At 53.8% G+C, this 22701-nt stretch overlaps 1 protein-coding gene across 4 annotated transcripts in view; it reads right to left on the minus strand.

Moving 5' to 3' along the window:
* Positions 1-1653: 1653 nt before the first annotated feature.
* Positions 1654-22701, minus strand: part of CFAP263 (cilia and flagella associated protein 263) — a 34156-nt gene continuing 13108 nt past the window's right edge. For 3 of the 4 annotated variants that reach the window (XM_073659812.1, XM_073659815.1, XM_073659814.1), the window contains exons 4-9: positions 12218-12376; positions 12057-12137; positions 9583-9738; positions 2223-2330; positions 1972-2127; positions 1654-1887 (exon numbers count right to left, since the gene is read on the minus strand). In XM_073659812.1, coding sequence (XP_073515913.1) covers positions 1822-1887; positions 1972-2127; positions 2223-2330; positions 9583-9738; positions 12057-12137; positions 12218-12376 — 726 coding nt within the window. In that variant the 3' untranslated portion in view covers positions 1654-1821. The remainder of the gene's footprint in view (positions 1888-1971; positions 2128-2222; positions 2331-9582; positions 9739-12056; positions 12138-12217; positions 12377-22701) is intronic. The other variant, XM_073659813.1, reaches the window with a different exon arrangement.

Genomic DNA, 22701 nt, shown 5'->3' on the forward strand with positions numbered 1-22701 from the left:
GTGCAGCAGACGACAGTATCACCAATCACAGGCGCTTCGTGCAGCAGACGACGGTATCACCAATCACAGGCGCTTCGTTCTCGCAGACGACGATATCACCAATCACAGGCGCTTCGTTCTCGCAGACGACGGTATCACCAATCACAGGCGCTTCGTTCTCGCAGACGATGGTGTCACCAATCACAGTCGCTTCGTGCAGCAGACGACAGTATCACCAATCACAGGCGCTTCGTGCAGCAGACGACGGTATCACCAATCACAGGCGCTTCGTGCAGCAGACGACGGTATCACCAATCACAGGCGCTTCGTGCAGCAGACGACAGTATCACCAATCACAGGCGCTTCGTGCAGCAGACGACGGTATCACCAATCACAGGCACTTCGTGCAGCAGACGATGGTGTCACCAATCACAGGCGCTTCGTTCCAGCAAACGACAGTATCACCAATCACAGGCGCTCCGTTCTCACAGACGATGGTGTCACCAATCACAGGCGCTCCGTTCCCGCAGACGACAGTATCACCAATCACAGGCACTTCGTGCAGCAGACGATGGTGTCACCAATCACAGGCGCTTCGTTCCAGCAAACGACAGTATCACCAATCACAGGCGCTCCGTTCTCACAGACGACGGTATCACCAATCACAGGCACTTCGTGCAGCAGACGATGGTGTCACCAATCACAGGCGCTCCGTTCTCGCAGACGACGGTATCACCAATCACAGGCGCTTTGTGCCGCAGACGACGGTATCACCAATCACAGGCGCTTCGTTCCCACAGACAATAGTATCACCAATCACAGGTGCTTCGTTCCCGCAGACGACAGTATCACCAATCACAGGTGCTTCATGCAGCAGACGATCGTATCACCAATCACAGGTGCTTCGTGCAGCAGACGACGGTATCACCAATCACAGGCGCTTCATGCAGCAGACGACGGTATCACCAATCACAGGCACTTCGTGCAGCAGACGATGGTGTCACCAATCACAGGCGCTTCGTACCGCAGACTACAGTATCACCAATCACAGGCGCTTCGTTCCAGCAAACAACAGTACCACCAATCACAGGCACTCCATTCTCGCAGACGATGGTGTCACCAATCACAGGCGCTTCGTACCGCAGACGACAGTATCACCAATCACAGGCGCTTCGTTCTCGCAGACGACAGTATCACCAATCACAGGCGCTTCGTTCCCGCAGACGACGGTATCACCAATCACAGGCGCTTCGTTCCCGCAGACGACAGTATCACCAATCACAGGCGCTTCGTGCAGCAGACGACGGTATCACCAATCACAGGCGCTTCATTCCCGCAGACGACGGTATCACCAATCACAGGCGCTTCGTTCCCGCAGACGACAGTATCACCAATCACAGGCGCTTCATGCAGCAGACGACGGTATCACCAATCACAGGCGCTTCGTTCCCGCAGACGACAGTATCACCAATCACAGGCGCTTCATGCAGCAGACGACGGTATCACCAATCACAGGTGCTTCGTGCAGCAGACGATGGTGTCACCAATCACAGGCGCTTCGTTCCCGCAGACGACGGTATCACCAATCACAGGCGCTTCGTGCAGCAGACGATGGTGTCACCAATCACAGGCGCTTTGTGCTGCAGATGACGGTATCACCAATAATCAACCATGTAAAGAGTACGGTTTTATTACTCTGCGCTCCGGTTACATGAAGATCTTTCTGTAAGAAGTGAAATCAGCTGAATCAGGAAGCGTCCACACGGCTCGGAGACGCTGCCGTCCGCTGGTCACCCCCTGCTGAGCTCTGTGCCCGCCTCACAGCTCTCCCAGTAGCTGCCCTTACTCTGGCATCAGTCTGGCAGCTTTGACTTGTTCCCAACTTCTGCGCTGAGTCTTCAGAGAAAGCTGTGTAATCAGGGCACAGGTCAGCAGTGATCCTCATCCCATTAGTAAGGATTGGTGTCATTATGTCCCTTGTGAGCCCATTACCTCGGCGATCTCCACCTTCCTCTCCCACGCTCGCACGTTCTTCTCCAGCTCCTCCTGCGCCATTTTCTCCTGCACGTACTGCAGAACGTCTGGGACGCGATAGTCGCTCAGCTGCTTCCTCAGCTTCTTGTTCACAATTTCAGCCTTCTCCCGTTCCTGACAAAAGTAACCAGACATATAAAGGGTCACAGCCCGAAACAGGGCACCACCAGCCCACCTGTGACATCGCTCACCCCCAGGATCCCGCTCACCTGCTCCACCTGACTCGTCTCCAACTCAATTCTCTGCAGGATCTCAGCACGGGATGATATCTCCTTGGCAAGACGACCCGACTCCAGCGAGGTATGCTGAAGCCTCTTCTGTAAGAACAGGAGACCATCCAGAGCACGGTCCTGCACACAGACCCCATCCAGAGCACGGTCCTGCACACAGACCCCCATCCAGAGCACGGTCCTGCCCTCCGCGTACACAGACCCCCATCCGGAGCACGGTCCTGCACACAGACCCCCATCCAGAGCACGGTCCTGCACACAGACGCCCATCCAGAGCACGGTCCTGCACACAGACCCCATCCAGAGCACGGTCCAGCACACAGACCCCATCCGGAGCACGGTCCAGCACACAGACCCCATCCGGAGCACGGTCCAGCACACAGACCCCATCCGGAGCACGGTCCAGCACACAGACCCCATCCAGAGCACGGTCCAGCACACAGACCCCATCCAGAGCACGGTCCTGCACACAGACCCCATCCGGAGCACAGTCCAGCACACAGACCCCATCCGGAGCACGGTCCAGCACACAGACCCCATCCAGAGCACGGTCCTGCACACAGACCCCATCCGGAGCACAGTCCAGCACACAGACCCCATCCGGAGCACGGTCCAGCACACAGACCCAATCCAGAGCACGGTCCTGCACACAGACCCAATCCAGAGCACGGTCCTGCACACAGACCCCCATCCAGAGCACGGTCCTGCACACAGACCCCATCCGGAGCACGGTCCTGCACACAGACCCAATCCAGAGCACGGTCCTGCACACAGACCCCCATCCAGAGCACGGTCCTGCCCTCCGCGTACGCAGACCCCCATCCGGAGCACGGTCCTGCACACAGACCCCCATCCAGAGCACGGTCCTGCACACAGACCCCATCCAGAGCACAGTCCTGCACACAGACCCCCATCCAGAGCACGGTCCTGCACACAGACCCCCATCCAGAGCACGATCCTGCACACAGACCCCATCCAGAGCACGATCCTGCACACAGACCCCATCCAGAGCACGGTCCTGCACACAGACCCCCATCCAGAGCACGGTCCTGCACACAGACCCCATCCAGAGCACGGTCCTGCACACAGACCCCCATCCAGAGCACGGTCCTGCACACAGACCCCATCCAGAGCACGGTCCTGCACACAGACCCCCATCCAGAGCACTGTCCTGCACACAGACCCAATCCAGAGCACGGTCCTGCACACAGACCCCATCCAGAGCACGGTCCTGCACACAGACCCCCATCCAGAGCACGGTCCTGCACACAGACCCCATCCGGAGCACGGTCCTGCACACAGACCCAATCCAGAGCACGGTCCTGCACACAGACCCCCATCCAGAGCACGGTCCTGCCCTCCGCGTACGCAGACCCCCATCCGGAGCACGGTCCTGCACACAGACCCCCATCCAGAGCACGGTCCTGCACACAGACCCCATCCAGAGCACAGTCCTGCACACAGACCCCCATCCAGAGCACGGTCCTGCACACAGACCCCCATCCAGAGCACGATCCTGCACACAGACCCCATCCAGAGCACGATCCTGCACACAGACCCCATCCAGAGCACGGTCCTGCACACAGACCCCCATCCAGAGCACGGTCCTGCACACAGACCCCATCCAGAGCACGGTCCTGCACACAGACCCCCATCCAGAGCACGGTCCTGCACACAGACCCCATCCAGAGCACGGTCCTGCACACAGACCCCCATCCAGAGCACTGTCCTGCACACAGACCCCATCCAGAGCGCGGTCCTGCACACAGACCCCATCCAGAGCACGGTCCTGCACACAGACCCCATCCAGAGCACGGTCCTGCACACAGACCCCATCCAGAGCACGGTCCTGCACACAGACCCCATCCAGAGCACGGTCCTGCACACAGACCCCATCCAGAGCACGGTCCTGCACACAGACCCCATCCAGAGCACGGTCCTGCACACAGACCCCATCCAGAGCACGGTCCTGCACACAGACCCCATCCAGAGCACGGTCCTGCACACAGACCCCATCCAGAGCACGGTCTTACCCTCCGCATACACAGACCCTCATCCAGAGCACAGCACGGTCCTGCCCTCCGCGTACACAGACCCCCATCCAGCGCACAGTCCTGCCCTCTGCGTACACAGACCCCCATCCAGAGCACGGTCCTGCCCTCCGCTTATGCAGACCCCCATCCGGAGCACGGTCCTGCCCTCCGCTTATGCAGACCCCCATCCGGAGCACAGTCCTGCCATCCGCGTACGCAGACCCCCATCCAGAGCATGGTCCTGCACGCAGACCCCCATCCAGAGCACAGTCCTGCCCTCCGCATACGCAGACCCCCATCCAGAGCACGGTCCTGCCCTCCGCGTACGCAGACCCTCATCCAGAGCACGGTCCTGCCCTCCGCATACGCAGACCCCCATCCAGAGCACGGTCCTGCCCTCCGCGTACACAGACCCCCATCCGGAGCACGGTCCTGCACACAGACCCCCATCCAGAGCACGGTCCTGCACACAGACGCCCATCCAGAGCACGGTCCTGCACACAGACCCCATCCAGAGCACGGTCCAGCACACAGACCCCATCCGGAGCACGGTCCAGCACACAGACCCCATCCGGAGCACGGTCCAGCACACAGACCCCATCCGGAGCACGGTCCAGCACACAGACCCCATCCAGAGCACGGTCCTGCACACAGACCCCATCCGGAGCACAGTCCAGCACACAGACCCCATCCGGAGCACGGTCCAGCACACAGACCCCATCCAGAGCACGGTCCAGCACACAGACCCCATCCAGAGCACGGTCCTGCACACAGACCCCATCCGGAGTACAGTCCAGCACACAGACCCCATCCGGAGCACGGTCCAGCACACAGACCCAATCCAGAGCACGGTCCTGCACACAGACCCAATCCAGAGCACGGTCCTGCACACAGACCCCCATCCAGAGCACGGTCCTGCCCTCCGCGTACGCAGACCCCCATCCGGAGCACGGTCCTGCACACAGACCCCCATCCAGAGCACGGTCCTGCACACAGACCCCATCCAGAGCACGGTCCTGCACACAGACCCCCATCCAGAGCACGGTCCTGCACACAGACCCCCATCCAGAGCACGATCCTGCACACAGACCCCATCCAGAGCACGATCCTGCACACAGACCCCATCCAGAGCACGGTCCTGCACACAGACCCCCATCCAGAGCACGGTCCTGCACACAGACCCCATCCAGAGCACGGTCCTGCACACAGACCCCCATCCAGAGCACGGTCCTGCACACAGACCCCATCCAGAGCACGGTCCTGCACACAGACCCCCATCCAGAGCACGGTCCTGCACACAGACCCCCATCCAGAGCACGATCCTGCACACAGACCCCATCCAGAGCACGATCCTGCACACAGACCCCATCCAGAGCACGGTCCTGCACACAGACCCCCATCCAGAGCACGGTCCTGCACACAGACCCCATCCAGAGCACGGTCCTGCACACAGACCCCCATCCAGAGCACGGTCCTGCACACAGACCCCATCCAGAGCACGGTCCTGCACACAGACCCCCATCCAGAGCACGGTCCTGCACACAGACCCCCATCCAGAGCACGGTCCTGCACACAGACCCCCATCCAGAGCACGGTCCTGCACACAGACCCCATCCAGAGCACTGTCCTGCACACAGACCCCATCCAGAGCACGGTCCTGCACACAGACCCCATCCAGAGCACGGTCCTGCACACAGACCCCATCCAGAGCACGGTCCTGCACACAGACCCCCATCCAGAGCACGGTCCTGCACACAGACCCCATCCAGAGCACGGTCCTGCACACAGACCCCCATCCAGAGCACGGTCCTGCACACAGACCCCATCCAGAGCACGGTCCTGCACACAGACCCCCATCCAGAGCACTGTCCTGCACACAGACCCCATCCAGAGCACGGTCCTGCACACAGACCCCATCCAGAGCGCGGTCCTGCACACAGACCCCATCCAGAGCACGGTCCTGCACACAGACCCCATCCAGAGCACGGTCCTGCACACAGACCCCCATCCAGAGCACGGTCCTGCACACAGACCCCCATCCAGAGCACGGTCCTGCACACAGACCCCCATCCAGAGCACGGTCCTGCACACAGACCCCATCCAGAGCACGGTCCTGCACACAGACCCCATCCAGAGCACTGTCCTGCACACAGACCCCATCCAGAGCACGGTCCTGCACACAGACCCCATCCAGAGCGCGGTCCTGCACACAGACCCCATCCAGAGCACGGTCCTGCACACAGACCCCATCCAGAGCACGGTCCTGCACACAGACCCCATCCAGAGCACGGTCCTGCACACAGACCCCATCCAGAGCACGGTCCTGCACACAGACCCCATCCAGAGCACGGTCCTGCACACAGACCCCATCCAGAGCACGGTCTTACCCTCCGCATACACAGACCCTCATCCAGAGCACAGCACGGTCCTGCCCTCCGCGTACACAGACCCCCATCCAGCGCACAGTCCTGCCCTCCGCGTACACAGACCCCCATCCAGAGCACGGTCCTGCCCTCCGCTTATGCAGACCCCCATCCGGAGCACGGTCCTGCCCTCCGCTTATGCAGACCCCCATCCGGAGCACAGTCCTGCCATCCGCGTACGCAGACCCCCATCCAGAGCATGGTCCTGCACGCAGACCCCCATCCAGAGCACAGTCCTGCCCTCCGCATACGCAGACCCCCATCCAGAGCACGGTCCTGCCCTCCGCGTACGCAGACCCTCATCCAGAGCACGGTCCTGCCCTCCGCATACGCAGACCCCCATCCAGAGCACGGTCCTGCCCTCCGAGTACACAGACCCCCATCCAGAGCACGGTCCTGCCCTCCGCTTATGCAGACCCCCATCCGGAGCACAGTCCTGCCATCCGTGTACGCAGACCCCCATCCAGAGCACAGTCCTGCCCTCCGCGTACGCAGACCCCCATCCAGAGCACGGTCCTGCCCTCCGCGTACGCAGACCCTCATCCAGAGCACGGTCCTGCCCTCCGCATACGCAGACCCCCATCCAGAGCACGGTCCTGCACGCAGACCCCTATCCAAAGCACAGTCTTAACCTCCGCGTACGCAGACCCTCATCCAGAGCACGGTCCTGCCCTCCGCGTACGCAGACCCCCATCCGGAGCACGGTCCTGCCCTCCACATACGCAGACCCCCATCCAGAGCATGGTCCTGCACGCAGACCCCCATCCAGAGCACAGTCCTGCCCTCCGCGTACGCAGACCCCCATCCAGAGCACGGTCCTGCCCTCCGCGTACGCAAACCGTCATCCAGAGCACGGTCCTGCCCTCCGCGTACACAGACCCCCATCCAGAGCACGGTCCTGCCCTCCACGTTCGCAGACCCCCATCCAGAGCACGGTTCTGCCCTCTGCGTACGCAGACCCCCATCCAGAGCACGGTCCTGCACGCCGCGTACGCAGACCCCCATCCAGAGCACGGTCCTGCACGCAGACCCCCATCCAGATCACAGTCTTACCCTCCGCGTACGCAGACCCTCATCCAGAGCACGGTCCTGCCCTTCGCGTACACAGACCCCCACCCAGAGCACGGTCCTGCCCTCCGCGTACGCAGACCCCCATCCGGAGCACGGTCCTGCCCTCCACATACGCAGACCCCCATCCGGAGCACGGTCCTGCCCTCCACATATGCAGACCCCCATCCAGAGCATGGTCCTGCACGCAGACCCCCATCCAGAGCACAGTCCTGCCCTCCGCGTACGCAGACCCCCATCCAGAGCACGGTCCTGCCCTCCGCGTACGCAGACCCCCATCCAGAGCACGGTCCTGCCCTCCGCGTACGCAGACCCTCATCCAGAGCACGGTCCTGTCCTCCGCATACGCAGACCCCCATCCAGAGCACGGTCCTGCCCTCCGCGTTCGCAGACCCCCATCCAGAGCACGGTCCTGCCCTCCGCGTTCGCAGACCCCCATCCAGAGCACGGTCCTGCCCTCCGCGTTCGCAGACCCCCATCCGGAGCACGGTCCTGCCCTCCGCGTACGCAGACCCCCATCCGGAGCACGGTCCTGCCCTCCGCGTACGCAGACCCCCATCCGGAGCACGGTCCTGCCCTCCGCGTACGCAGACCCCCATCCGGAGCACGGTCCTGCCCTCCGCGTACGCAGACCCCCATCCGGAGCACGGTCCTGCCCTCCGCGTACGCAGACCCCCATCCGGAGCACGGTCCTGCCCTCCGCGTACGCAGACCCCCATCCGGAGCACGGTCCTGCCCTCCACGTACGCAGACCCCCATCCGGAGCACGGTCCTGCCCTCCGCGTACGCAGACCCCCATCCGGAGCACGGTCCTGCCCTCCGCGTACGCAGACCCCCATCCGGAGCACGGTCCTGCCCTCCGCGTACGCAGACCCCCATCCGGAGCACGGTCCTGCCCTCCGCGTACGCAGACCCCCATCCGGAGCACGGTCCTGCCCTCCGCGTACGCAGACCCCCATCCGGTGCACAGTCCTGCCCTCCGCGTACGCAGACCCCCATCCGGAGCACGGTCCTGCCCTCCGTGTACGCAGACCCCCATCCAGAGCACGGTCCTGCCCTCCACATACGCAGACCCCATCCAGAGCATGGTCCTGCCCTCCGCGTACGCAGACCCCCATCCAGAGCACGGTCCTGTCCTCCGCATACGCAGACCCCATCCAGAGCACGGTCCTGCCCTCCGAGTACGCAGACCCCCATACAGAGCACGGTCCTGCCCTCCGCGTTCGCAGACCCCCATCCAGAGCACGGTCCTGCCCTCCGCGTACGCAGACCCCCATCCAGAGCACGGTCCTGCCCTCTGTGTACACAGACCCCCATCCAGAGCACGGTCCTGCCCTCCACATACGCAGACCCCCATCCGGAGCACGGTCCTGCCCTCCGCGTATGCAGACCCCCATCCGGAGCACGGTCCTGCCCTCCGCGTACGCAGACCCCCATCCGGAGCACGGTCCTGCCCTCCGCGTACACAGACCCCCATCCAGAGCACGGTCCTGCCCTCCGCGTACGCAGACCCCCATCCAGAGCACGGTCCTGCCCTCCACATACGCAGACCCCCATCCGGAGCACGGTCCTGCCCTCCGCGTATGCAGACCCCCATCCGGAGCACGGTCCTGCCCTCCGCGTACGCAGACCCCCATCCGGAGCACGGTCCTGCCCTCCGCGTACACAGACCCCCATCCAGAGCACGGTCCTGCCCTCCGCGTACGCAGACCCCCATCCAGAGCACGGTCTTACCCTCCGCATACACAGACCCCCATCCAGAGCACAGTCTTACCCTCCGCATACACAGACCCCCATCTCGCTCTTGGCGGTCACCTTGTAGGAGTTCAGCACTTGCATGGTGTTCCCAGTTGTCAGTTTTAGCTGCAAAAGATCCTGGTTCCTTTCATCGATTCTTTCCAAAAATTGTGCATTTTCGATTTTCAGCTGCTGGAAATCCACCTCGTTCAGCACTTCCCCCATCTCCTCCTTCTAGAAATCACATGCCGCAAAAGTTACTGAGGCTGCACCTAGCGTCCCCGCATTCATCTCACCCCCAGCGCCCTCCATTACTTGTCCTATGAGGAGGTAATTATAGAGACTGAATTCTGAGAGATGCTGCAGGGGGGCGCACGGAGCGGACGCCGCAGATGGGTGAGCGGAGTGGACGCTGCCACGGGGGCGAACGGAGTGGACGCCGCAGATGGGTGAATGGAGTGGACGCCGCGTGGGGGCGCATGGAGCGGACGCCGCAGATGGGTGAAAGGAGTGGACGCTGCCATGGGGGCGAACGGAGCAGACGCCGCAGATGGGTGAATGGAGTGGACGCTGCCACGGGGGCAAACGGAGCAGACGCCGCAGATGGGTGAATGGAGTGGACGCTGCCACGGGGGCAAACGGAGCAGACGCCGCAGATGGGTGAATGGAGTGGACGCTGCCACGGGGGCAAACGGAGCAGACGCCGCAGATGGGTGAATGGAGTGGACGCTGCCACGGGGGCAAACGGAGCAGACGCCGCAGGGGGGCGCACGGAGCGGACCCCGCAGATGGGTGAACGGAGTGGACGCTGCCACGGGGGCGAAGGGAGCAGACGCCGCAGGGGGGCGCACGGAGCGGACGCCGCAGATGGGTGAACGGAGTTGACGCTGCCACGGGGGCGAACGGAGCAGACGCTGCCACGGGGGCGAACGGAGCAGACGCTGCCACGGGGGCGAACGGAGCAGACTCCGCAGATGGATGAATGGAGTGGACGCCGCGTGGGGTCACATGGAGGGGATGCCGTAGATGGATACAAGGAGCAGACTCCGCGTGGGGTCACACGGAGCAGACGCCGCAGTGGGGGGGCATGGAGCCGGAGCGGACGCTGCGCAGATGGGTGAACGGAGTGGATGCCGCGTGGGGGCGCACGGATCAGACGCCGCAGATGGGTGAACGGAACGGACTCCGCGTGGGGTCGCAAGGAGCAGACGCCGCGTGGGGGTGAACAGAGCAGACGCCGTGGGGGGCGCACGGAGGGGACGCCGCGGGAGGGGGCGCACGGAGGGGACGCCGCGGGGGGGGGGGGGGCATGGAGCCGGAGCAGACGCTGCAGATGGGTGAATGGAGTGAACGCTGCCACGGGGGCAAACGGAGCAGACGCCGCAGATGGGTGAATGGAGTGGACGCTGCCACGGGGGCAAACGGAGCAGACGCCGCAGATGGGTGAATGGAGTGGACGCTGCCACGGGGGCAAACGGAGCAGACGCCGCAGGGGGGCGCACGGAGCGGACCCCGCAGATGGGTGAACGGAGTGGACGCTGCCACGGGGGCGAAGGGAGCAGACGCCGCAGGGGGGCGCACGGAGCGGACGCCGCAGATGGGTGAACGGAGTTGACGCTGCCACGGGGGCGAACGGAGCAGACGCTGCAGGGGGGCGCACGGAGCAGACTCCGCAGATGGATGAATGGAGTGGACGCCGCGTGGGGTCACATGGAGGGGATGCCGTAGATGGATACAAGGAGCAGACTCCGCGTGGGGTCACACGGAGCAGACGCCGCAGTGGGGGGGCATGGAGCCGGAGCGGACGCTGCGCAGATGGGTGAACGGAGTGGATGCCGCGTGGGGGCGCACGGATCAGACGCCGCAGATGGGTGAACGGAACGGACTCCGCGTGGGGTCGCAAGGAGCAGACGCCGCAGGAGGGGCGCACGGAGCGGACGCCGCGTGGGGGTGAACAGAGCAGACGTCGTGGGGGGGGGGGGCGCACGGAGGGGACGCCGCGGGAGGGGGCGCACGGAGGGGACGCCGCGGGGGGGGGGGGGGCATGGAGCCGGAGCAGACGCTGCAGATGGGTGAACGGAGTGGATGAAGCGTGGGGGCGCACGGATCGGACGCCGCAGATGGGTGAACGGAAGGGACTCCGCGTGGGGGTCGCACGGAGCAGACGCCGCAAGAGGGGCACACGCCGTGTGAGGGCGCACGGAGCGGACGCTGCAGATGGGTGCACGGAGCGAACGCCGCGTGGGGGTGAACAGAGCAGATGCCGGAGGGGGGGGGGGGCGCATGGAGGGGACACCAACCCCTGATGATCTGCAGTACAGCCTGCATCTAGACAGGGATACCCCCGTCATATAGCATCTGTGTTCCACTGCAAAGGTACCACAGGTGGCCATGACAGGAGTACCACCAATCTGTCTGGGGAGATGAGGGCACTGGACTGCACAATGATGGGAGTGATAGAAAGAGCAGAGCACTACTACCCAAGGGGCCCATCAATACCATGGCACCCCGGGTACAGGACATGGGGGAAGATTAGATGTAATGTGCGGTACCTGCTTCAGCTGCATCTGTAATTTCTTCTTCTGGATTTTTAATGCTGCGTTCTTTAAGCGGAGCTTATCCACCAGACTGTCCTGCCGGGAGAGATGACCCCATTATGACCGGTGAGAGACCTGCCTGATCCCCGCACCCCTCAGACCACGTGTACACTGACTCTCGCCAGCATCTTCTCTTCCATGTAGCGCAGGAGCTTTTCGGGGCTGCCCCTTTCGCCCTTCTTGTTGCTCGCAGCCGCTCTGCCGATGTCTCGCTCAAACTCGTACTTTGCCTTTTTAATTTCTGAGCTGCGGATTTCTGCCTCCTCCTTAGTGGCCTGGAGAACCGGAGAAGAAGCGGTCAGAGCATCGGATGGGAGCAGAGAGGGTCAGTCATCATAACAAGACATGGAGCAGCTGGGCGCTGGAGTATGAGGTTCTGCAGCAGCTGGGCGCTGGAGTATGAGGTTCTGCAGCAGCTGGGCGCTGGAGTATGAGGTTCTGCAGCAGCTGGGCGCTGGAGTATGAGGTTCTGCGGAAGCTGAGGTGTATTATGAGGTTCTGCAGCATTATATTGGGGGATGCATTATACTATATGGGGGTGTGGATTATGCCATATGGGGTGTGTGCATTATACTATATGGGGGGATGCATCATACCCTATGGGGGTGCATTATACTATATGGGGGGTGCATTATACTGTATAGGGGTGTGGATTATACTATATGGAGGGTGCATTATACTGTATGAGGGTGTGTGCATTATACCCTATGGGGAGTGTGCAATTTACCCTATAGGGGTGCATTATACCCTATGGGGAGTGTGCATTTTACCCTATGGGGGGTGAAGGAGGCAGAGTCCCTTCCTCAGGAAGCCAGCAGCGGCAGAAGTGTGGTAATGCTGCGGGCCTGGTGTCGGCAGTGAGCAGCGCGGAGTGCATCATTGCTTTCCTAGTGGCCATTTTCCTGAAGCTGTGAGCCGCCTCTGGCGGTATGTGCACAGATTGGGATCTTGGCCCGGCCGAGATCTCAATCTGCGCATGCGCTGCCTCTGGCGGGCCACCGTCCTGAAAATGGCTGCCAGGAAAGCAATGATGCACTCCGCGCTGCTCACCGCCGACACCAGGCCCGCAGCATTACCACACTTCTGCCGCTGCTGGCTTCCTGAGGAAAGGACCCTGCTCCACCACCGCCGCATCCCCCCTGTAAGCTTGCATCCGGACTATAAGACGCACCCCCCATTTTCCTCCCTAATTTAGGGGGGAAAAAAGTGTGTCTTATAGTCCGAAAAATAAGGTACATTACTGAAATTTTGGGTAAGGACTGATACTCCATCTTTTATTTTTCTCACCAGGTCAACCGCAGATTATCATATTTGATTACTGTGACCATGAAGCTACCGGATGATCTGGAGATGGTGTGACAGAGGGAGAAGACCCGGAAAGTCCGAAAACCAAAGCATAAGAAATAGAGAAGACAGGGGTCAAAAGACTAAACTATTATGAAACTAAAGATTTTGGGACTAATACTTTAACAACTTTTTATTATGTTTTTGTGGGGGTTTTTAGGGATTTTTGCCCTTCCACACACAAGTTTATATGATGAATTCCCTCAATAATCCTATTTACATTATTTCACTGTTATATTACAGCTCTGAAAGTTGTATTATTGACAGCGAACAAGAGGGGGACTGGGAAGAGAATGATATAATACTCTGATCGGCCATAACGACCAATGGTACCAATGACAAAGTTAGAGGGAGGTGGAAGGTCCTTAAAAATGAGTACAGGGAACTAGGAGAGAAGTTGAAGGCCAGGACCTCCAAGGTGGTGTTTTCAGAAATACTGCCGATGCCACGAGCATCACTTGATCGACAGCAGGAGCTTAGGCAGATAAATAAGTGGTGCACAAATTGGTGAAGGAAGGAAGGGTTTGGGTTCATGGAGAACTGGGCCGACTTCGCTGTCGGCTACAGGCTCCTCAGTAGGGACGGGCCGCACCTCAATGGAGAAGGTGCAGCTGTGCTGGGGGAGAAAATGGTCAGACGGATGGAGGAGCTTTTAACCCCTTTACCCCCGGAGGCTGTTTGCACGTTAACGACTGGGCCAATTTTTACAATTCTGACCACTGTCTCTTTATGAGGTAATAACTCTGGAGCTTCACCGGATCCCCCTGATTCTGAGATTGTTTTTTCGTGAATATTGTTCTTCATGATTGTGGTAAAATTTCTTCGATATCACTTGCGTTTATTTGTGAAAAAAAAAAACGGAAATTTGGCGAAAATTTAGAAAATATCGCAATTTTCAAAATTTAAATTTTCATGCCCTTAAATCAGAGAGATATGTCACACAAAATAGTTAATAAATAACATTTCCCACATGTCTACTTTATATCAGCACAATTTTGGAACCAAATTTTTTTTTTTTTTATTAGGGAGCTATAAGGGTTAAAAGTTGACCAGCGATTTCTCATTTTTCCAACACAATTTACAAAACCATTTTTTTAGGTACCACATCACATTTGAAGTCACTTTGAGGGGTCTTTATGACAGAAAATACCAAAAAGTGACACCATTCTAAAAACTGCACCCCTCAAGGTGCTCAAACCACATTCAAGAACTTTATTAACCCTTCAGGCGCTTCACAGGAGTTTTTGGAATGCAGAAGAAAAAAAATAACATTTAATTTTTTTCACAAAAATGTTACTTTAGACCCAATTTTTTTTTTTCGCAGGGGTAACAGGAAAAAATGGACCCCAAAATTTGTTGTGCAATTTCCCCTGAACATGCAGATACCCCATATGTGGGGAAAAAAAAACAGTTTTGGCGCACGGCAGGGCTCGGAAGGGAAGGCGCGCCATTTGACTTTTTGAATGTAAAATTTGCTTGAATAATTAGCGGATGCCATGTTGCTTTTGGAGAGCCCCTGATGTGCCTAAACAGTGGAAACCCCCACAAGTGACACCATTTTGGAAACTAGACCCCCCCTATCTAGATGTGTGGTGAGCACCTTGAATCCCCAAGTGCTTTACAGAAGTTTATAACATGGAGCCGTAAAAATAAAAAAAATCAAACTTTTCCCACAAAAATGATGATTTAGCCCCAATTTTTTTATTTTCACAAGGGTAAGAGGAGAAAATGGACCCCAAAAACTTTTGTGCAATTTCTCCTGAGTACGCCAATACCCCATATGTGGGGAAAATACAGTGTTTGGGCGCACGGCAGAGTTCAGAAGGGAGGGAGCACTTTGTGACTTTTTGAACGCAAAATTGGCTGGAATAGAGAGCGGACGCCGTGTCGCATTTGGAGAGTCCCTGATGTGCCTAAACAGTGGAAACCCCCCACAAGTGACCCCATTTTGGAAATTACACCCCTCAAGGATTTTATCAAGGGGTATCGTGAACAGAGGTACGGCACAGAATTTGATAACATTAGGTCATCATATTGAATAAGTTGTCATTAGTCTTGAGTGCAAGTGCTCGCTACTTGAGTTTGCATCGGGTGCTCAGGTATGCACCATGTATCGCGGGTGCTGGAGTGACATGCTCGAGTCCCCGCCCGCATGTTTCACGGTTATTAGACACCCAAAAAAAAACATGCGGGGATCACTCGTGCATACTCAGTGCATACCCGAGCACCCGATGCAAACTCAAGTAGCGAGAGCTCAACACTAGTCGCCATATCGTCATCTTTTTTTTTTTACTTTTGAAAAAAATCCCAACCCTAATATAACCCTAATATAACCCCAACCTTAGCCCAACCTTAGCCCAACCCTAACCCCAGCCCAACCCTAACCCTAACCCTAGCCCAACCTTAGCCCAACCCTAACCCCAGCCCTAGCACAACCCTAACCCCAGCCCAACCCTAGCTTTTATTTTTTACGCTGTTCCTCGTGCAGTATAAGTGATTAGACGACTTTATTCTTTGGGTCGGTGAGACTACAGCGATACCAGAATCATATGGGGTTTTTATGATTGACAGCTGTCACACACTAAAAGATGCATTTTTTTTGTAAAATCTAGTTTTTGCATCGCCATATTTTGAGAGCTATAATTTTTCCAGATTTTGGCAGACAGAGTCATGTGACGGCTTGTTTTTTGCGGGATGAGTTGACGTTTTTTATTGGTGCCATTTTCAGGTACGTGACATTTTTTGATCACTTTCTATTCTGATTTTTGGGAGGCAGAATAAACAAAAACCAACAATTCAGGAATTGTTTTTTTTTTTTTTTTTTTTTTCTGTTCCGCGTGTGGTAAAATTGATGAGGTATCTTTATTCTTCGGGTCAGTACGTTTACAGCGGTACCACATTTATATCGTTTTTTTATGTTTTGGCGCTTTTACACAATAAAAGCTATTTTATAGAAAAAAATAATTTTTTCGCCTCGCTTTATTCTGAGAGCTATAACTTTTTTATTTTTCAGCTGATGGAGCTGTATGGCGGCTTGTTTTTTGCGGGACAAGATGACGTTTTCAGCGGTACCATTTTTATTTATATTTGTCTTTTTGATCGCGTTTTATTCCATTTTTTTCTTTGGTGGTATGATGATAAAGCATTGTTTTTTGTTGTTGTTTGTTTTTTACAGTGTTCACTGAAGGGGTTAACTAGTGGGACAGTTTTATAGGTCAGGTCGTTCCGGACGCGGCGATACCAAATATGTGTACTTTTATTGTTTTTTTTTTTCATAATATTTGATGGGTACATTATATTTTTATTTTTGGTGGATTATTTATTTATTTTTTTTTTTTTACTTTTATACTTTGTCCCACTATGGGACTTTTTTTTAATCTGATCCCCTGTATAGCATAGGGATGGAGCAGCATTGTGGAGGTAAGCGCTGCATACTCACCTCTTCCCCGGCGTCCCACGCTGTCTGAGGCCGGGTCCCGTGGTTGTGATGGTTGTCACCAGACAACAGGAAGATACTTTGGTCATGCGCAGTGCACGATCAAAGTATCTTCTGTCTCTGCAGCGCTGACAGCCTGTATATAGCATAGGGATGGTACTCCATTCCTGTGCTATACAGGCGATCAGAGTAAAAAAAGTGAAAGTCCTATAGTGGGACAAAGTATAAAAGTAAAAAAAAAATATTAAAAAATGAAAATAAAAAAATAAAAAAAAAAAAATCCACCAAAAATAAAAATATAATCTCCCATTAAGTTGCTACCCTTACATAGAGTAGCGAGAACGGTATGGAAACAGGAAGAAAAGAACCGACTTTACACATGTTATAGCTGAAATGTCTATATGGGGGAATCCGTTTTTTTGAGACATTAATGGAACATCCATCTGCCCCGTTTTAGATGGCTAATGGGGTCTGTGTGTTGAGAGATATTTATGAAGGGTCTATGCTGAGGTCATCTGAACAGGTGCAAAATAAATTCAAGGTTCCAAGATCTGAATTCTTCAGGTATCTCCAACTTAGGACCGGGCTCAGGTCTCACCTACAAAACTGTGAAATATCAAACTATTTCCTCATTCCCCTTAATAGGAATCTCAAATAAATCTCAAGGCCCACAAGGTCTTTTATCCAGCTTGTATACATATTTGCATAAGTTTGATAAGTTGTGGTTGTATCCTAATCAGGAAAATATACTATTTTTCATCTTTTTTCTCTTCATATAATTTCAGAAGGTGCGACATTCCTAAGAATGAGACATATATATATATATATATATATATATATATATATATATATATATATATATATATATATATATATAGTAACCCATCTGACATGTTTACCTGGATATGTCCTTCTTGATGTCTATCTATGTTGATGTGCTATCTCTGGATGTTTTCTGATGCTAAATACAATGTATAATTGTTTATAAATCTGTTTAATAAACAAATCAAGTTTTAAAAAAAATAAATAAAAATATAATGTATCCATCAATAAATCTTATTATAAAAAAAAAACAAACAATAAAAGTACACATATCTGGTATCGCAGCCTCCGGAACGACCTGACCTATAAAACTGTCCCACTAGTTAACCCCTTTAGTGAACACGGTAAAATAATGAATAAAAAACAAAGCAAAAAAACAATGCTTTATCATCATACCGCCAAACCAAAAATGGAATAACACGCGATTAAAAAGATGAATGTAAATATTAATGGTACCGCTGAAAACGTCATCTTGTCCCGCAAAACACAAGCTGCCATACAGCTCCATCACCCGAAAAATCAAAAAGTTATAGCTCTCAGAATAAAGCGAGGCAAAAAAATTTTTTTTTTTTATAAAAGTTTTTATTGTGTAAAAGTGCAAAACATAGAAAAATGATATAAATGTGGTACCGCTGTAAACGTACTGACCCCTTATCAATTTTACCACACGCGGAACAGAATAAAAAAATGTAAAAAAAACAATTCCTGAATTGTTGGTTTTTGTTTATTCTGCCTCCCAAAAATCAGAATAGAAAGTGATCAAAAAAGTCACGTGCCCGAAAATGGCACCAATAAAAACATCAGCTCATCCCGCAAAAAACAAGCCGTCACATGACTGTCTGCCAAAATATAGAAAACTTACAGCTCTCAAAATATGGCGATGCAAAAACTAGATTTTACAAAAAAAAATGCGTCTTTTAGTGAGTGACAGCTGTCAATCATAAAAACCCGAAATCATTCTGGTATCTCTGTAATCGCACCGACCCGAAGAATAAAGTCATCTCATCACTTATACCGCACGAGGAACGGCGTCAAAAAATAAACGCTAGGGTTAGGGTTGTGCTAGAGGCTAGGGTTGTGATGGGGTTGGGGTTGTGATGGGGTTGGGGTTGTAATACGGTTGGGGTTGTGATGGGGTTGGGGTTGTATTACGGTTGGGGTTGTGATGGGGTTGGGGTTGTGATGGGGTTGGGGTTGTAATGGGGTTGGGATTTTATTCAAAAGTAAAAAAAAAAAAATAAAGATGACGATATGGCGACTAGTGTTGAGCGCCAGTGCTCGCTACTTGAGTTTGCATCGGGTGCTCGGGTATGCGCTGAGTATCGCGTGTGCTCGAGTCTCCATCCCATATGCTTCGCGGCCAAAAAAAACTCGCGGGGATTGCCTGCCATGCACAAGTGATCCCCGCATTTTTTTTTTGGGTGTCTAATAACCGTGAAACATGTGGGCGGAGACTCGAGCATGTCACTCGATCACCCGCGATACATGGTGCATACCGGAGTACCCGATGCAAACTCAAGTAGCGAGCACTTGCGCTCAAGACTAATGACAACTTATTCAGTATGATGACCTAATGTTATCAAATTCTGTGCCGTACCTCTGGGTTCAAAATGTTCACTATACCCCTTGATAAAATCCTTGAGGGGTCTAGTTTCCAAAATAGTGTCACTTGTGGGGGGTTTCCACTGTTTAGGCGCATCAGGGGCTCCCCAAACACAACATGGTGTCCGCTCTCGATTCCAGCCAATTTTGCATTCAAAAAGTCACACAGTGCTCCCTCCCTTCTGAACCATGACGGGCGCCCAAACACTGTATTTTCCCCAGATATGGGGTATTGGCGTACTCAGGAGAAATTGCACAAAAGTTTTTGGGGTCCATTTTCTCCTCTTACCCTTGTGAAAATAAAAAAATTGGGGCTAAAACATCATTTTTGTGGAAAAAGTTTTTTATTTTCAAGGCTCCATGTTATAAACTTCTGTAAAGCACTTGGGGGTTCAAGGTGCTCACCACACATCTAGATAAGTTCCCTGAGGGGTCTAGTTTCCAAAATGGGGTCACTTGTGGGGGGTTTCCACTGTTTAGGCACATCAGGGGCTCTCCAAACGCAACATGGCGTCCGCTAATTATTCAAGCAAATTTTACAATCAAAAAGTCAAATGGCGCTCCTTCCCTTCCGAGCCCTGCCGTGCGCCCAAACAGTAGTTTTCCCCCACATATGGGGTATCGGCGTGTTCAGGGAAAATTGCACAACAAATTTTGGGGTCCATTTTTTCCTGTTACCCCTGCGAAAATAAAAAAAAATTGGGTCTAAAGTAACATTTTTGTGAAAAAAAGTTAAATGTTATTTTTTTTCTCCCGCATTCCATGAATTCCTGGGAAGCGCCTGAAGGGTTAATAAAGTTCTTGAATGTGGGTTTGAGCACCTTGAGGGGTGCAGTTTTTAGAATGGTGTCACTTTTGGGTATTCTCTGTCATAAAGATCTCTCAAAGTGATTTCAAATGTGATGTGGTCCCTAAAAATGGTTTTGTAAATTGTGTTGGAAAAATGAGAAATCGCTGGTCAACTTTTAACCCTTATAGCGCCCTAACAAAAAAAAATGTTGGTTCCAAAATTGTGCTGATGTAAAGTAGACATGTGGGAAATGTTATTTAGTAACTCTTTTGTGTGACATATCGCTCTGATTTAAGGGCATAAAAATTTAAATTTTGAAAATGGCTAAATTTTCAAAATTTTCGCCAAATTTCCGTTTTTTTCACAAATAAACGCAAGTGATATCGAAGAAATGTTACCACAATCATGAAGTACAATATGTCACGAAAAAAACAATCTCAGAATCAGGGGGATCCGGTGAAGCTCCAGAGTAATTACCTCATAAAGTGACAGTGGTCAGAATTGTAAGAATTGGTCCGATCATTAACGTGCAGACCACCCTCGGGGGTAAAGGGGTTAAGGAAATACTACTAGAATCCTGTAGAAACTTTATATCCTCTGGTAATAAAATGTCCAGGAATAAAAATAAACCATTATGGATAAATAAGACAGTACAAAGTTTAATAAGACAAAAACAAAGGGCCGAGAAATCTTGAAGGCAGAGAATACAGAGATAGCATTTCAGGAGTATAAAGACCTAAATAAGAAATGTAAAAAAGAAATCAAGCTGCAAAATTATCTACAGAGCAACAAATCGCCAGCGACATTAAAATAAATCCCACAGTTTTTTATAAATACATCAATGTCAAAAAGAAAAATACAGAAGGTATCGGCTCCTTAAAAGACGATAACAACAAGATAATTATAGAGGACAAAGAAAAGGCTGAGATATTAAACAGGCACTTTTCATCCGTGTTCACCAACAATGGTCTGTGCCAAGGATCTTTCAACAGGGCAAAAATCACAGTTCACCACCTGATATAACAAGTTTAACACAAAAAGAGCAAAATATAGAAGAATAGAACAGCAGCACTCGCCACATCCAGAGGCTAAAAGTCCTTTATTTCATGTAGAATTGGACATCAGGTACAACGGTGTTTCATAAAAGCATCGGAGACGTGCGGGGAGAGAGGCGTGAGGGGGAGAGAGGCGTGCGGGGCGAGAGAGGCGTGCGGGGCGAGAGAGGGGCGTGAGGGGGGGGGAGAGGGGCGTGAGGGGGGGGAGAGGGGCGTGAGGGGGGGGGAGAGTGGCGTGAGGGGGGGGGAGAGTGGCGTGAGGGGGGGGGGGGAGAGTGGCGTGAGGGGGGGGGAGAGTGGCGTGAGGGGGGGGGAGAGTGGCGTGAGGGGCAGAGAGAGGCGTGCGGGGCAGAGAGAGGCGTGCGGGGCAGAGAGAGGCGTGCGGGGCAGAGAGAGGCGTGCGGGGCAGAGAGAGGCGTGCGGGGCAGAGAGAGGCGTGCGGGGCAGAGAGAGGCGTGCGGGGCGAGAGAGGCGTGCGGGGCGAGAGAGGCGTGCGGGGCGAGACAGGTGGATGACGGCTGTTTCGCGTCTCTATGGCAGGTCCAATCTAGAAAGAAGTGCGGCTGCTTCCTTTACACGTGGGGTCTCTGTGCATAATTAAAACATAATTGACAGACAATTAAAACAACATTACAAAAAGACTAAGACTGCCGTATCCAGTTTGTGGTTTAGCCCTCGGGGGCCTTGGGCTTCTAGGATCCATTTACCTTCTCTTACTAGTAATAGATGATTATAATCTCCCCCTCCCCCCCGAGTCGGGGATTTTACATGCTCAATACCGGCAAATCGCAGACAATCAGGATCCCGTCATCACATTCTCTTATTTGTGGGATTAGCCTTGGCGATCCTTTACCAGAGGTAATAGACTTAAGATGTTCCCTGAATCTGACAAATAATGGTCTTATTGTATTTCCAATATAGAATCCCTGTGACGATACAGCGTAAAATCTTAATTAGCCAGACGATTAGATTTGTAAATCCAAGAGAAATACACTATTGTGCTTTATTAGAGGTTGCCGGCTGTGCTTTATTAATGTTCTGCTTGCTCGTCACTTTATGTACACTAATATAACTTGTAAAGTGTCCAGCATTCCACTAATCTCATTAGTATCTCAGGAGCCTCTAACCATTGTTCAAAAATCGTCTAGGCCAATTGTGTAAGTGTTGAAAGAAGATCCGGCGGAGCCTTCACCACAGGGAGTCTCACATGTAGACCCAGGTGATGCGGTCGACCTGAGAAAGATACCTCCACTAATGTACACTGAGCTTTGGGGAGAGGGTAAGAGCAGTTCCACCATTCAGGGGGCTGAGCCCAGAGAAGCAGAAGGGACATGTGTTTTTGTAGCAGTAAGACTTGGGACAGAGAATCAAGGAGCATCAGAAAGACTTTACAAGGAGAATGAGAGACATCCTTCAGGACAGCAGATGGATTGCATGGCATCCAAAGAGACACAGATTTGTATTCTACATGAGTCTAGTCTAAGGATACGACCCTGACTGGAAAGATTCAGATCTGCTCCATTGACCATCAGAGAGACAAGGATACATTTG

Source organism: Phyllobates terribilis, unplaced genomic scaffold (assembly GCF_046119375.1).
Source record: "Phyllobates terribilis strain yellow unplaced genomic scaffold, ASM4611937v1 Scaffold_14__1_contigs__length_39327217, whole genome shotgun sequence".
NCBI lineage: Eukaryota > Metazoa > Chordata > Amphibia > Anura > Dendrobatidae > Phyllobates > Phyllobates terribilis.